Raw genomic sequence first — 15,656 nt, 5'->3', positions numbered from 1 at the left:
TTTTGTGTGTAGCTGAAGCTGTGAAAAGCTAACTATTTTGTCACCTTTATGTTTGTTCATTTGTACTCAAAAGATTACTAAAATGCAGTGATTCAATTATATTCATAATATGTAATAACATCAAACTATTTGTACATGTAATTACTGAGTCATATCATTCATTCATCACTAGAGCCATATGCATGGCTCTAATCTAATGCATTGTTTGTAGATATATCATACAGATCTTAAGTTTAGTAGTACATGAAGTTTCATGTGCTACTTTTAGTTTAATCAATACACTAATTATTCATTTATGTTGATATGATTTAAATTTTTGTAATATAATGTTCCATTAATTTGCACTTGAGCAAGTATCTGAAATTCTTGGGTTTTCTGAAATATGGGTGTTTTTCAAGTAAAGGGGAAAAGTATTTTCTTATAAACAGGCAGAACATTATATAGAAATAAGAAAAATCTGAGAAACAGGTGATATAGACCTTAACTTTCCTATGGAGAAACAAAAGTGCAAAAACTTTCAATGAGAGCATATTGCTGAGACAGAGCTAAGATGTGATACCTCCTTCTTCCCTCAAACTGCACATTTCATTTGTTTATTTTACCAATACCAAAAAATTGATTATTAATTCTGTTTTTTTTCTTTCATACTATTCGCCATTTCCCGCGTTAGCGAGGTAGCGTTAAAAACAGAGGACTGGGCCTTTGAGGGAATATCCTCATCTGGCCCCCTTCTCTGTTCCTTCTTTGAAAAAAAAAAAAAAAAAAAACAAGAAGGGAGGATTTCCAGCCCCCCGCTCCCTTCCCCTTTAGTCGCCTTCTACGACACGCAGGGAATACATGGGAAGTATTCTTTCTCCCCTACCCCCAGGGATAAATATATCTTTTCTTGTCATAATCAACATGATTCACTGATAACTTTATTTACACCAGCAAAATTAAAAAGGATTGTATTATTTCAAGCTGCATCAGTCATGTGAGGTGTTGTCAAGGTCAGGTTGGCGCTAGCTACAATACCTTCACTTTTGCTGGCAACACCTTCTCCTGCCTCATCATGATCGACTATCAATGCTAGAGGAGCTAGTATCCATAATATTCACTCTTCACACAACGTGAAGGCAGATCATCACCGTCAAGTAATTCAGGATCATCTGCCTGGTCCTCTAAATCCAGTTAAAAGTAACACAGTTTCCTTCCTAGAAAATTTGCAAAAGTGTGCTGTCATTGCTATGACTAGAGAATGACTGATTGAGAGGAATTATCATACTCTGCCAACTCCGCCACCACCCAGGCTCAATTTACAGTTATAAAATAGAGGTGCAAACTCTAATTAACACTCAAAGAGTTGCCCAGCTTGCATATATATCCTTATGGAGTAGCTATGGGGTTAATGCTTGACCTCTTGTATAGTTCTTCAAAAGTTTCTTTGTTCGCCAATACTGTATGAGACCTCTTCAGACCATGCCAAGTGCCTCATATGACTAGTGTTAAACATCTTGAAAGCATGGTAGACCTTCTCCTACACTCTGGCAAAATTGCCTTCTCTTTGTTTTTGAAGAGAGGTTATTTGGTCTCTTTCCCTAATGCCATGGCAATGCTTCATCCAGAAATATACCACACACTACTGCATGTATTCTCTTTAAAATCAAATAAAAAATTGATAATACTTGAAAACATCCCAAATAACTAGAGTCTAATTACAAATCTATAACATATACATACATACGTAATAGTAAAAGAGAAAGTGATTCTAAATGTACAAAAGCTGGCTCTACAGCAGGATACCTAAGTGGCATGTGCATGTGCAATGAAAATCAAGAAATGTGTGAGCTATATGAGAGTCAGTAGAAGGTGGATCCAGCAATGTCAGACTGGTGGTGGCTGCTGCTTGACTGAGAGCACACCCACTTTGACAAGCATTTTGCTGCAAATACCTCAGCATCTTTCGTAAAGGATGAGTTTTGGCTGGACAGACCTAGCTGGTACATTATCAAGAGATATCTATCAATGCTTGCATGATAAACCATAATGGAGAGAAAAAAATCTATGCTTACAAACTGGTAGGATCCATTGAGGCACTCATGGAGCGGTAAGTTCTTCTGTAATGCGGTCTTGAACTCAATGCGGCACTTTCTCGAGCAACCACCTCTTCTAAAACACGTCTCTGGACTTCACGTTCAATCAACAGCGCTAATCTGAAATTTAGTAATAAATACAATAAATGCTTCACTATTAACATACTGGTTCACCTTACCACATCAAAACAAATATCAAAAGATTTGTCAACATTTTCTACCGAGACAACGTTTTGTTAGTCTGCTAAGAAATATATCAATCATTTTCATGTTTCATGCAACGTAGTTCTGTAGTAAACTAGATGGCCTGGCAGTCCATGAAAGTATTATTGTTAGAGAAACAGAATATCACTCATTTTTCTCACTAGTACTTCTTTCCTTTCATCCTACTAGTGGTGCAACAGCCTCTTATCTACAATCAAACTCATATATTCACGAACCTTTTCAAATTCTCATTTTCAGTTTTCACTTCTTATTTTTCTGTCTTTCCCCATTTCAATTCCCTCCTGATGTCATATCTCTAATATAACCACTTCTTTCAAAAAAAACAAAAACTTAAGTGGCGTCACTGCTTTACATACATGATATTCAAACCAAGAAGAAGAAATCTGTAAGAAGAGTTTTCATCTTAGTTGGTCAGTCTTTTAACAACATATCCAGATATGGCTGGTAAATATAATGCTTTAAGAAGATCCAGTTCAACATTCTACTTTAGATACAGCAAAAAGGTAATACATAATATTTAATGGCATATAAAATTATTTTTCCTAAATTTTTTTTGGAAAGATTCAATATCTATCATTTACACATCTACCTCCTACATAATAAAATAGATGGGTACTTTAGCTAAAGAGTTGACTATTAGGCTAAATTCTGGTAAAACAATCCTATTTTCCCTCAGACTCCTATCGTAACTGGAGATGTATTCACACAGAAAAAATTCAGCCCCAAAACATAACAGATGCAAACTTAAGAGTGCTGAAAAACTTTTTAATATATATATATATATATATATATATATATATATATATATATATATATATATATATATTCTTTCTTTTCTTTCAAACTGTTCGCCATTTCCCGCATTAGCGAGGTAGCGTTAAGAACAGAGGACTGGGCCTTTGAGGGAATACCCTCACCTGGCCCAATTCTCTGTTCCTTCTTTTGGAAAATTAAAAAAAAAAAAAAAAAAAAAAAAACGAGAGGGGAGGATTTCCAGCCCCCCACTCCCTCCCCTTTTAGTCGCCTTTTACGACATGCAGGGAATACGTGGGAAGTATTCTTTGTCCCCTATCCCCAGGGAAAACATCTCAATGTATACATATATATATACACACACAGACATAGGGGTGTGTGATGTCTCCATGGTTGTTTAATTTGTTTAAGGATGGGGTTGTTAGGGAGGTGAATGCAAGAGTTTTGGAAAGAGGGGCAAGTATGAAGTCTGTTGTGGATGAGAGAGCTTGGGAAGTGAGTCAGTTGTTGTTCGCTGATGATACAGCGCTGGTGGCTGATTCATGTGAGAAACTGCAGAAGCTGTGACTGAGTTTGGTAAAGTGTGTGAAAGAAGAAAGTTAAGAGTAAATGTGAATAAGAGCAAGGTTATTAGGTACAGTAGGGTTGAGGGTCAAGTCAATTGGGAGATAAGTTTGAATGGAGAAAAACTTGAGGAAGTAAAGTGTTTTAGATATCTGGAAGTGGATCTGGCAGCGGATGGAACCATGCAAGCGGAAGTGGATCATAGAGTGGGGGAGGGGGCGAAAATCCTGGGAGCCTTGAAGAATGTGTGTAAGTCGAGAACATTATCTCGGAAAGCAAAAATGGGTATGTTTGAAGGAATAGTGGTTCCAACAATGTTGTATGGTTGCGAGGCGTGGGCTATGGATAAAGTTGTGCGCAGGAGGATGGATGTGTTGGAAATGAGATGTTTGAGGACAAAGTGTGGTGTGAGGTGGTTTGATCGAGTAAGTAACGTAAGGGTACGAGAGATGTGTGGAAATAAAAAGAGCGTGGTTGAGAGAGCAGAAGACGGTGTTTTGAAATGGTTTGGGCACATGGAGAGAATGAGTGAGGAAAGATTGACCAAGAAGATATATATATATATATATATATATATATATTTTTTTTTCTTTTTTTTTGCTTTGTCGCTGTCTCCCGCGTTTGCGAGGTAGCGCAAGGAAACAGACGAAAGAAATGGCCCAACCCACCCCCATACACATGTATATACATACGTCCACACACGCAAAATATACATACCTACACAGCTTTCCATGGTTTACCCCAGACGCTTCACATGCCCCGATTTAATCCACTGACAGCACGTCAACCCCGGTATACCACATCGCTCCAATTCACTCTATTCCTTGCCCTCCTTTCACCCTCCTGCATGTTCAGGCCCCGATCACACAAAATCTTTTTCACTCCATCTTTCCACCTCCAATTTGGTCTCCCTCTTCTCCTCGTTCCCTCCACCTCCGACACATATATCCTCTTGGTCAATCTTTCCTCACTCATTCTCTCCATGTGCCCAAACCATTTCAAAACACCCTCTTCTGCTCTCTCAACCACGCTCTTTTTATTTCCACACATCTCTCTTACCCTTACGTTACTTACTCGATCAAACCACCTCACACCACACATTGTCCTCAAACATCTCATTTCCAGCACATCCATCCTCCTGCGCACAACTCTATCCATAGCCCACGCCTCGCAACCATACAACATTGTTAGAACCACTATTCCTTCAAACATACCCTATTTTTGCTTTCCGAGATAATGTTCTCGACTTCCACACATTCTTCAAGGCTCCCAGAATTTTCGCCCCCTCCCCCACCCTATGATCCACTTCCGCTTCCATGGTTCCATCCGCTGCCAGATCCACTCCCAGATATCTAAAACACTTCACTTCCTCCAGTTTTTCTCCATTCAAACTCACCTCCCAATTGACTTGACCCTCAACCCTACTGTACCTAATAACCTTGCTCTTATTCACATTTACTCTTAACTTTCTTCTTCCACACACTTTACCAAACTCAGTCACCAGCTTCTGCAGTTTCTCACATGAATCAGCCACCAGCGCTGTATCATCAGCGAACAACAACTGACTCACTTCCCAAGCTCTCTCATCACCAACAGACTTCATACTTGCCCCTCTTTCCAAAACTCTTGCATTTACCTCCCTAACAACCCCATCCATAAACAAATTAAACAACCATGGAGACATCACACACCCCTGCCGCAAACCTACATTCACTGAGAACCAATCACTTTCCTCTCTTCCTACTCGTACACATGCCTTACATCCTCGATAAAAACTTTTCACTGCTTCTAACTTTCCTCCCACACCATATATTCTTAATACCTTCCACAGAGCATCTCTATCAACTCTATCATATGCCTTCTCCAGATCCATAAATGCTACATACAAATCCATTTGCTTTTCTAAGTATTTCTCACATACATTCTTCAAAGCAAACACCTGATCCACACATCCTCTACCACTTCTGAAACCACACTGCTCTTCCCCGATCTGATGCTCTGTACATGCCTTCACCCTCTCAATCAATACCCTCCCATATCATTTACCAGGAATACTCAACAAACTTATACCTCTGTAATTTGAGCACTCACTCTTATCCCCTTTGCTTTTGTACAATGGCACTGTGCACGCATTCCGCCAATCCTCAGGCACCTCACCATGAGTCATACATACATTAAATAACCTTACCAACCAGTCAACAATACAGTCATCCCCTTTTTTAATAAATTCCACTGCAATACCATCCAAACCTGCTGCCTTGCCGGCTTTCATCTTCCGCATAGCTTTCACTACCTCTTCTCTGTTTACCAAATCATTTTCCCTAACCCTCTCACTTTGCACACCACCTCGACCAAAACACCCTATATCTGCCACTCTATCATCAAACACATTCAACAAACCTTCAAAATACTCACTCCATCTCCTTCTCACATCACCACTACTTGTTATCACCTCCCCATTTGCGCCCTTCACTGAAGTTCCCATTTGCTCCCTTGTCTTACGCACTTTATTTACCTCCTTCCAGAACATCTTTTTATTCTCTCTAAAATCTAATGATACTCTCTCACCCCAACTCTCATTTGCCCTTTTTTTCACCTCTTGCACCTTTCTCTTGACCTCCTGTCTCTTTCTTTTATACATCTCCCACTCAATTGCATTTTTTCCTCTTATTCATATTTACTCTTAACTTTCTTCTTTCACACACTTTACCAAACTCAGTCACCAGCTTCTGCAGTTTCTCACATGAATCAGCCACCAGCGCTGTATCATCAGCGAACAACAACTGACTCACTTCCCAAGCTCTCTCATCCCCAACAGACTTCATACTTGCCCCTCTTTCCAAAAATCTTGCATTCACCTCCCTAACAACCCCATCCATAAACAAATTAAACAACTATGGAGACATCACACACCCCTGCCGCAAACCTACATTCACTGAGAAGAATCACTTTCCTCTCTTCCTACACGTACACATGCCTTACATCCTCGATAAAAACTTTTCACTGCTTCTAACAACTTGCCTCCCACACCATATATTCTTAATACCTTCCACAGAGCATATCTATCAACTCTATCATATGCCTTCTCCAGATCCATAAATGCTACATACAAATCCATTTGCTTTTCTAAGTATTTCTCACATACATTCTTCAAAGCAAACACCTGATCCACACATCCTCTACCACTTCTGAAACCACACTGCTCTTCCCCAATCTGATGCTCTGTACATGCTTCCACCCTCTCAATCAATACCCTCCCATATAATTTACCAGGAATACTCAACAAACTTATACCTCTGTAATTTGAGCACTCACTCTTATCCCCTTTGCCTTTGTACAATGGCACTATGCACGCATTCCGCCAATCCTCAGGCACCTCACCGTGAGTCATACATACATTAAATAACCTTACCAACCAGTCAACAATACAGTCACCCCCTTTTTTAATAAATTCCACTGCAATACCATCCAAACCTGCTGCCTTGCCGGCTTTCATCTTCCGCAAAGCTTTTACTACCTCTTCTCTGTTTACCAAATCATTTTCCCTAACCCTCTCACTTTGCACACCACCTCGACCAAAACACCCTATATCTGCCACTCTATCATCAAACACATTCAACAAACCTTCAAAATACTCACTCCATCTCCTTCTCACATCACCACTACTTGTTATCACCTCCCCATTTGCGCCCTTCACTGAAGTTCCCATTTGCTCCCTTGTCTTACGCACTTTATTTACCTCCTTCCAGAACATCTTTTTATTCTCCCTAAAATTTAATGATACTCTCTCACCCCAACTCTCATTTGCCCTTTTTTTCACCTCTTGCACCTTTCTCTTGACCTCCTGTCTCTTTCTTTTATACATCTCCCACTCAATTGCATTTTTTCCCTGCAAAAATCGTCCAAATGCCTCTCTCTTCTCTTTCACTAATACTCTTACTTCTTCATCCCACCACTCACTACCCTTTCTAATCAACCCATCTCCCACTCTTCTCATGCCACAAGCATCTTTTGCGCAATCCATCACTGATTCCCTAAATACATCCCATTCCTCCCCCACTCCCCTTACTTCCATTGTTCTCACCTTTTTCCATTCTGTACTCAGTCTCTCCTGGTACTTCCTCACACAAGTCTCCTTCCCAAGCTCACTTACTCGCACCACCCTCTTCACCCCAACATTCACTCTTCTTTTCTGAAAACCCATACAAATCTTCACCTTAGCCTCCACAAGATAATGATCAGACATCCCTCCAGTTGCACCTCTCAGCACATTAACATCCAAAAGTCTCTCTTTCGCACGCCTGTCAATTAACACGTAATCCAATAACGCTCTCTGGCCATCTCTCCTACTTACATAAGTATACTTATGTATATCTCGCTTTTTAAACCAGGTATTCCCAATCATCAGTCCTTTTTCAGCACATAAATCTACAAGCTCTTCACCATTTCCATTTACAACACTGAACACCCCATGTATACCAATTATTCCCTCAACTGCCACATTACTCACCTTTGCATTCAAATCACCCATCACTATAACCCGGTCTCGTGCATCAAAACCACTAACACACTCATTCAGCTGCTCCCAAAACACTTGCCTCTCATGATCTTTCTTCTCATGCCCAGGTGCATATGCACCAATAATCACCCATCTCTCTCCATCAACTTTCAGTTTTACCCATATTAATCGAGAATTTACTTTCTTACATTCTATCACATACTTCCACAACTCCTGTTTCAGGAGTATTGCTACTCCTTCCCTTGCTCTTGTCTTCTCACTAACCCCTGACTTTACTCCCAAGACCTTCCCAAACCACTCTTCCCCTTTACCCTTGAGCTTCGTTTCACTCAGAGCCAAAACATCCAGGTTCCTTTCCTCAAACATACTACCTATCTCTCCTTTTTTCACATCTTGGTTACATCCACACACATTTAGGCACCCCAATCTGAGCCTTCGAGGAGGATGAGCACTCCCCGCGTGACTCCTTCTTCTGTTTCCCATTTTAGAAAGTTAAAAAAGTACAAGGAGGGGATGATTTCTGGCCCCCCGCTCCCGTCCCCTCTAGTCGCTTTCTACGACACGCGAGGAATGCGTGGGAAGTATTCTTTCACCCCTATCCTCAGGGATAATATATATATATATATATACACATACACACACATACACACACATACGCACACATACACACACACACACATATATATACATATATATATATATATATATATATATATATATATATATATATATATATATATATATATATATATATCACTGATTTTTTTATTTTTTCATTTCTGACAAAATACTGATAGGCAGCCAACAACTAGAGAGGTATATTGCCAGTAAAACCCACATGGGTATCAGAGGTATAGTGATGCCTGCTTAGTATGCCAGGACTTCATGGTAGTCAAGTTGCACTCCTCTGACCCAGGTGGCTATCTTTTTTTCTGCCTCATCCACATGTGGATTACTGGTATTCTGTCAACAAACATACAATCTCTCCTTGTCAAACACAACATTTGACAACACTTAACTCATACAGCTCATTCTTCATAACATGATTTTCTTGCAGTGAGCACTATCTGCTACCCCTGCCTTTTGGCAAAATGCAAGGAGCAATAGATAGTAGCAGTAGGAAGGAATATTTAGGCAAGGGCATTACGTAAAACATTAAGTAGATGTAGTAGGTAGGAACATTAGGCAGATGCATTGGGCAGAAGTCAGTAGGAACATTAAGTAGGAACCTCTGCAAACACTGTGCTAGAATTGCCTTCTGCCAATGGCCTGTTAAGGGTGAAGCACTAAAGGCTAAGCAGTGGCACTGGAGTTCACAAGTTATGGAGACTATTGTCGTGGCCACCCCCTGATGGAGTTCTAGTTGAAAACAAGCATCAAAGGTACAGATAGTTAGATAACAATAATCACAAAAATTAGGCACAAAAAAATTATAATACAAGTTTTGTAGTACGAAAAACTTTATCGCAGGGTGGTGTCCTGCAAGCTATGAGAGATTTACTGTACCTTTAGGAGTATGAAACCTCTTAACCACCCCACTTTTCTGAAAAGGTAAGTGCCTCCCATCCCTCATTAGCCTTACCTAATGGTCATGTCCTGGCCCATGTTCACCCTCAGACCAATCAACAATCTCCATCAGTGGTAAGGAAGGAAGGACATAAAAAACTATGTGGGAAAAATGCTTGTGAGACACCACCCTAGCAAGTTCTTCACATTGCAAAACTTATATTTCTCTTTAGCATTACTTTGTTACACGAGCCTTGAGAGCACACCAACATGGAGGAGGAGGATTAGAGAAAAACATCTCACCAAGAAGGCAAATAAAACAAGTACATTACCCTAAGAATTATCTTTATCACACAAGGACCCCTCTGCCCTGATGGAAACAAACCTAGAACCACACCAGATCAACTCTCGACATTTAGAGTCACGTATCACAGACAAACATGTTATAGGGTGGCCAAAGATCTCTATGTTAATCTTCTTAATGGGAAGGTTTCTCAGAAATGAAAACTATGAAGGCAAACTTCCTGAACTCACAGCCTGTGATAACAAGCAGAATAGTTCCACAAAACAAGCTGAAGTAGTAAAGGATTTCTCATTCTAAAGGAGTCACATTTCCCTCCTTCTGGAAGCAGTGCATCCTTGGGTTATAGGAGCCTTACGAAAGGGGTCCTGAGTAACACCAGGACTCTCTTACAGAAATTGGCCCTAGGGTAATTATTATTTTTTATTTTTTATTATACCTTGTCGCTGTCTCCTGCGTTTACGAGGTAGCGCAAGGAAACAGACGAAAGAAATGGCCCAACTCACCCCCATACACATGTATATACATACGTCCACACACGCAAATATACATACCTACACAGCTTTCTATGGTTTACCCCAGACGCTTCACATGCCTTGATTCAATCCACTGACAGCACGTCAACCCCGGTATACCACATCGCTCCAATTCACTCTATTCCTTGCCCTCCTTTCACCCTCCTGCATGTTCAGGCCCCGATCACACAAAATCTTTTTCACTCCATCTTTCCACCTCCAATTTGGTCTCCCTCTTCTCCTCGTTCCCTCCACCTCCGACACATATATCCTCTTGGTCAATCTTTCCTCACTCATTCTCTCCATGTGCCCAAACCACTTCAAAACACCCTCTTCTGCTCTCTCAACCACACTCTTTTTATTTCCACACATCTCTCTTACCCTTACGTTACTCACTCGATCAAACCACCTCACACCACACATTGTCCTCAAACATCTCATTTCCAGCACCTCCATCCTCCTGCGCACAACTCTATCCATAGCCCACGCCTCGCAACCATACAACACTGTCGGAACCACTATTCCTTCAAACATACCCATTTTTGCTTTCCGAGATAATGTTCTCGACTTCCACACATTCTTCAAGGCCCCCAGAATTTTCGCCCCCTCCCCCACCCTATGATCCACTTCCGCTTCCATGGTTCCATCCGCTGCCAGATCCACTCCCAGATATCTAAAACACTTCACTTCCTCCAGTTTTTCTCCATTCAAACTCACCTCCCAATTGACTTGACCCTCAACCCTACTGTACCTAATAACCTTGCTCTTATTCACATTTACTCTTAACTTTCTTCTTCCACACACTTTACCAAACTCAGTCACCAGCTTCTGCAGTTTCTCACATGAATCAGCCACCAGCGCTGTATCATCAGCGAACAACAACTGACTCACTTCCCAAGCTCTCTCATCCCCAACAGACTTCATACTTGCCCCTCTTTCCAAAACTCTTGCATTTACCTCTTAAAGGGTAATTATAAATAAACAAAAAATAAACATTCATACCTACGTACTACCCTGCCTTGGAAGCTCCCGCCTTCTGGGGGCCCCACAGAGTTCAGAAAATCGGCCAGGTCCACTGGGTGGAACTACAGGTCTTACAGTGTAGTGATGTGTGCATGTCTTAGAGGGCAAAGAGCATGGAAGTAAGTGTTCAGCTGCTTCACTGCAGTGGTTGCTTTGTGGGCATGAAGGATCTTGAGATACACTGAATTGGTATTTGCAGTTTTGTAGGGATGGGTGATATTTAAAATGTAGAAATGAAAGAGTAACTTGTACATGACTGGAAGTGTACTTTCAGGTGGGTATGTGACTGGTGGGGTGCTCATGTTACATCAGAGTTGCATTTGTTTGGGGGTAGGAGGATCTTTAAACATAGGCTGCTGAAATATGAATACATGTAAGCTTTTCATTTCTACCTTGGGACTGGTGGTTACTTATAAAGTAGTTTGGATGGGAAGGTTCTGGTGCTGTTGCAGAATACTAAATGCCAAGCATAATGAGGTTCAGCTGTAAAGTATTCACACAATTTTTGTTTTGTCACGGAGTTCAGTGTCAGCAGTTGCTAGACAGCCAGTGAATGTAATAATTTTATGGTGGCCTGGACAAAGCGTTACAAAGGATACTAAGGTATACTCTATCTTGCCCACATTTGTTATGAGTTAATGTTCTAAGAACACTTCATTCATCTGTTGCTTTTGTGTTGGTGTCTTTAGTATGGGAAGTGAATGCCATGTTGTTTTGTATGAGCTTATCCCAAGCAGATTTCTTTGTTTCACTTAAATCCATTCTGGATTCTATTATGCAACATACTATTGCCTCTGAGATATTACAATTCAAGAGAAGGAGAAAAATATGAAAAAATATGAACAAGAGATAAGGAAAGTGTGTAAATGTGAAAGCATTCGGAAATAACTCCTGGAATACAACTATACACATTCCACTTTGATAAGTATTACTAGAGCCTGTGATGCATTACTGACAAAAATGTGTTCACGAAGAAGTACATACTCAGAAAGAGCACTATGCCAAAACTTATGTAATGATTATGAGAATTAGGATTAAGAAGAAAATAAATGAGAATTTCTTTTCTTCCTTACCCTTTATACAACAAGGACTTATAAACAGGTATGTAGACACATTAGATATAAGCATTAGGCTATTTTCTTTAAGCATAAATATTACCTGTCTTCCTGCAGAAGGGTAGAATCTAAGGGAAGGTCTGCAGGTCTTTCAATTTTCTGTTCATTATCTTTATCCTTCCTTAATTCTTGAGGTGCTCCTGTAAAACCCTGTGGTTCAGCCCTTGTCACAGGAGACTGCTGTATCAACTGTTCCTCTATATTACTGTAATGTTGCTTTAAGGCTTCAAGTTCAATTATCTGCAATGGAATACTTTCTTTAATCATACAGAAGATTTACCTCCAAAGTAACATCTTGCTAAATTCAAATTTACTCTTACTGTCAAGGAAAAAGAAATTCGCCTGCCTACAAGATATGTAAATAAAGGCGAACTGTACATAAAAACAGTAATATTAGACTAATCATGTCTTAATCTTGATATTCAAATGTTCCCTAATATGAAAACTACATCACAAGGGCCATATAACTTACAATTATTTTTCTTAAAACCTATTTGCATGTGCTGCTCCAAGACAAAAAACACGTGTTTTGTATTTATGACACATTTCTGTTGTTGGACAAGGATTATCTACCTATCTATCTATATCTCTGATGCTCATTCTGTCTGGGTACTATTGTTAAGAAGGTGGCCATGGCAAAAGAGTCTCCACTTATCCCTATCTCTACATGCCTCTTTTGCATATGCCACTCCTTGCATTCTTCCCCCATCATCTGCAAACAAGCTTGTACTGGATTAACTGCATGAATTAATAAACTATGCCTCATTAATGCTGTCCCACCTACAGAAGTTTCATTTCAAAGTAAATGAGACATCAGGGAACATATTCATCAAAGACAGTACCTAACTTGGTCTAATGTAGTCACTTTATGTAATCCAGGCAAACTCTGACACACCAAACCACCAGTGAGGTTTATGTACCAGCTTCTAGTCACCATGCAGAGGTGTAAATGTAATTAAGTGCCCCCAGAGATACTTAGGCCATCACCTCCACTTAGGATACTTATGACAAGTATGAAGTTTCTATTATGCACTGATGTAAAGACATCATGCTTAAAAGCATGTCCCCATACACACCGTCAGAAAGATAAAGTAGTGAAAACATAATGTTTCATATACACTTTTGTACTTGTGAAAATAAAATAAAAATAGACACTTACCTTTTCATTGACGCTGACATTAGATTTATCATCACTTTCCCTCAGCCTCATAAGTACTTCTGCTGCTTTTGCAACTTCAGCTTGGGGCGATATCAGTGCACTTCCTTCACTCACATCCCGGCCAGAATACCAAGTTGACGTTTCTGTTTGATCACCTAGCATGCTAGCATCTTCTAAACTATATGATGGGTCTCCACTCATATCTTTCACTTTAGTTTCAAATTTCTGAAGGTGGTTACCTTGCGTATTTCCATTCTTAACTGACTTGTTATTATTATGTGATTCAGAATTTTCATTATCCATACAAGGAATGACTCTATCAGGTTTACCTGAATCATTGTCAGGTATTAAACTGTTTACTCCAAAAAGGGATTCTCTAACAATAACCTTATCTGAGTAGGCACCGGAGTTTGTTTTCTTATCTTCTTCATACACCTCAGTTTTTACAATCATATCAGCTTTCCTAAGACTCAGAGTATCTACTGCCTTTATAGGTGTAGAAGTAGCTTCTGTGCCTACAGCAGGGGATCCTCTTGGTTGCAAATGATCATCAACTTGAAGGATAGGAGATGCAAGAAGAACACCATTATCAACTGTTTTGGCTGTGCCTTCCAACTCATTATCATTCACAACTGGTGAAAGTCTTTGATTTGTATGGATGACATCTTCACTATCAGTTAGAATGGCCTGAGAAACATTTTCAGCATCAATCGCATTTGAAGATTTGTACACTGATACACACATACCTATTTCTTCTCTCTCAACTTGTGGTATATCACATGTCTTCGTATCTTCCTTAGGCACTTTGGAAACAAAGTTGCATCGTTCATCAACAAAGGCACCATGGGCACCTTTGCTTAACCCCTCTTTATCCTTTTCAGTTTCTGAGTGAGGCACATCAAGAGGTAGTGGTGACAAAGGTGAAGTCAGGTCATGAGGATCAGGGGAGAGGACAGAGGTAGCTGTGTAAAATGTATCTGATGCAGGAGTTGAGTTGACTGAATTTGAGGCTACACCTGATTCTTCTTTATCCCCAGCCAACAGCAATGTTAAGCTAAAAGAAATAAATGGAGCCTGGATAGAATTTTAAATAAGATTCAACTTCGTTATCAATAAAGATTTTTAAACTGAATGCTAAAATCTAAAACAAAATCAAGTACAATATTAACATCATTTATAATGTCATCCACATACTGTAAGGTGGAAGATTTTAGGTAACACTGAGTTAATTAAGTGAAGAAATTAACAAAACAGACACCAGCTTAGCAAACATAACAGGTTTTAACAGACTGTCAGGACTATCACTTAGACCCACAACATCATTTCATAAAAATATACTGAACATAAGTGTGTCACGTACATTATGTATGTTGTGTATATTAAGTATGTTGTGTTTGTTATGTTTATAAATGATATAACCTTTTTAATTTATTTCATAATTGCTCATTGAAAGCCACCTCAGAAAGGCAACAACAAGAACAGACAAACAATGCCTCACTTGCTCACTCCATGCTCTAGTTAATTCCCTTATCAACCAACAGTCTCCCAGACACCTAACCAAGTACACCCAAAAGACATACATCTACAGTTTGACTGACTTAATTTTGATTCTGTGGAACTTGTAAAGCACTTAAACCTAATGGTTATTCAGTGCATTCTAAAATAAAAAAGAATCTAAAAGCATAAAACTACTCTCAAAGAATTACTGTCTATATTTTGGCTTCTTTTAAAAAATAATAAAAAATGTAAAACCGTTTATACATGATTACAAATTTTGGCCTCCTCTAGAAAATTCATTGGTCTGTTTACACTAACCTCAGCGTCTAAAGATTTTCTAATACTTTCACTTTTTCCAATCTTATCACACCTAATACATATTTTCAAGTGCTTGTGTGTACATTTAA

General features: G+C 39.6%; 1 protein-coding gene across 5 annotated transcripts in view; it reads right to left on the bottom strand.

The window, feature by feature from the left end:
* The window catches only part of Klp98A (kinesin-like protein 98A), a 132,699-nt gene that overhangs the window by 77,110 nt on the left and 39,933 nt on the right, over positions 1-15,656 (bottom strand). For all 5 annotated transcript variants that reach the window (XR_011712561.1, XR_011712564.1, XR_011712572.1 and 2 more), the window contains exons 16-18: positions 13,753-14,806; positions 12,637-12,833; positions 2,052-2,192 (exon numbers count right to left, since the gene is read on the bottom strand). Coding sequence is in view for 2 of the 5 variants with exons in the window: in XM_071661024.1 (XP_071517125.1) it covers positions 2,052-2,192; positions 12,637-12,833; positions 13,753-14,806 (1,392 nt within the window). In the remaining 3 variants the exon portion in view is untranslated. The remainder of the gene's footprint in view (positions 1-2,051; positions 2,193-12,636; positions 12,834-13,752; positions 14,807-15,656) is intronic.

The sequence above is a fragment of the Panulirus ornatus genome, chromosome 5 (assembly GCF_036320965.1).
Source record: "Panulirus ornatus isolate Po-2019 chromosome 5, ASM3632096v1, whole genome shotgun sequence".
NCBI classification, from domain to species: Eukaryota; Metazoa; Arthropoda; class Malacostraca; order Decapoda; family Palinuridae; genus Panulirus; species Panulirus ornatus.
Note: the sequence above shows the minus strand (reverse complement) of the source record. Positions and strands in the feature narration are given on the sequence as shown.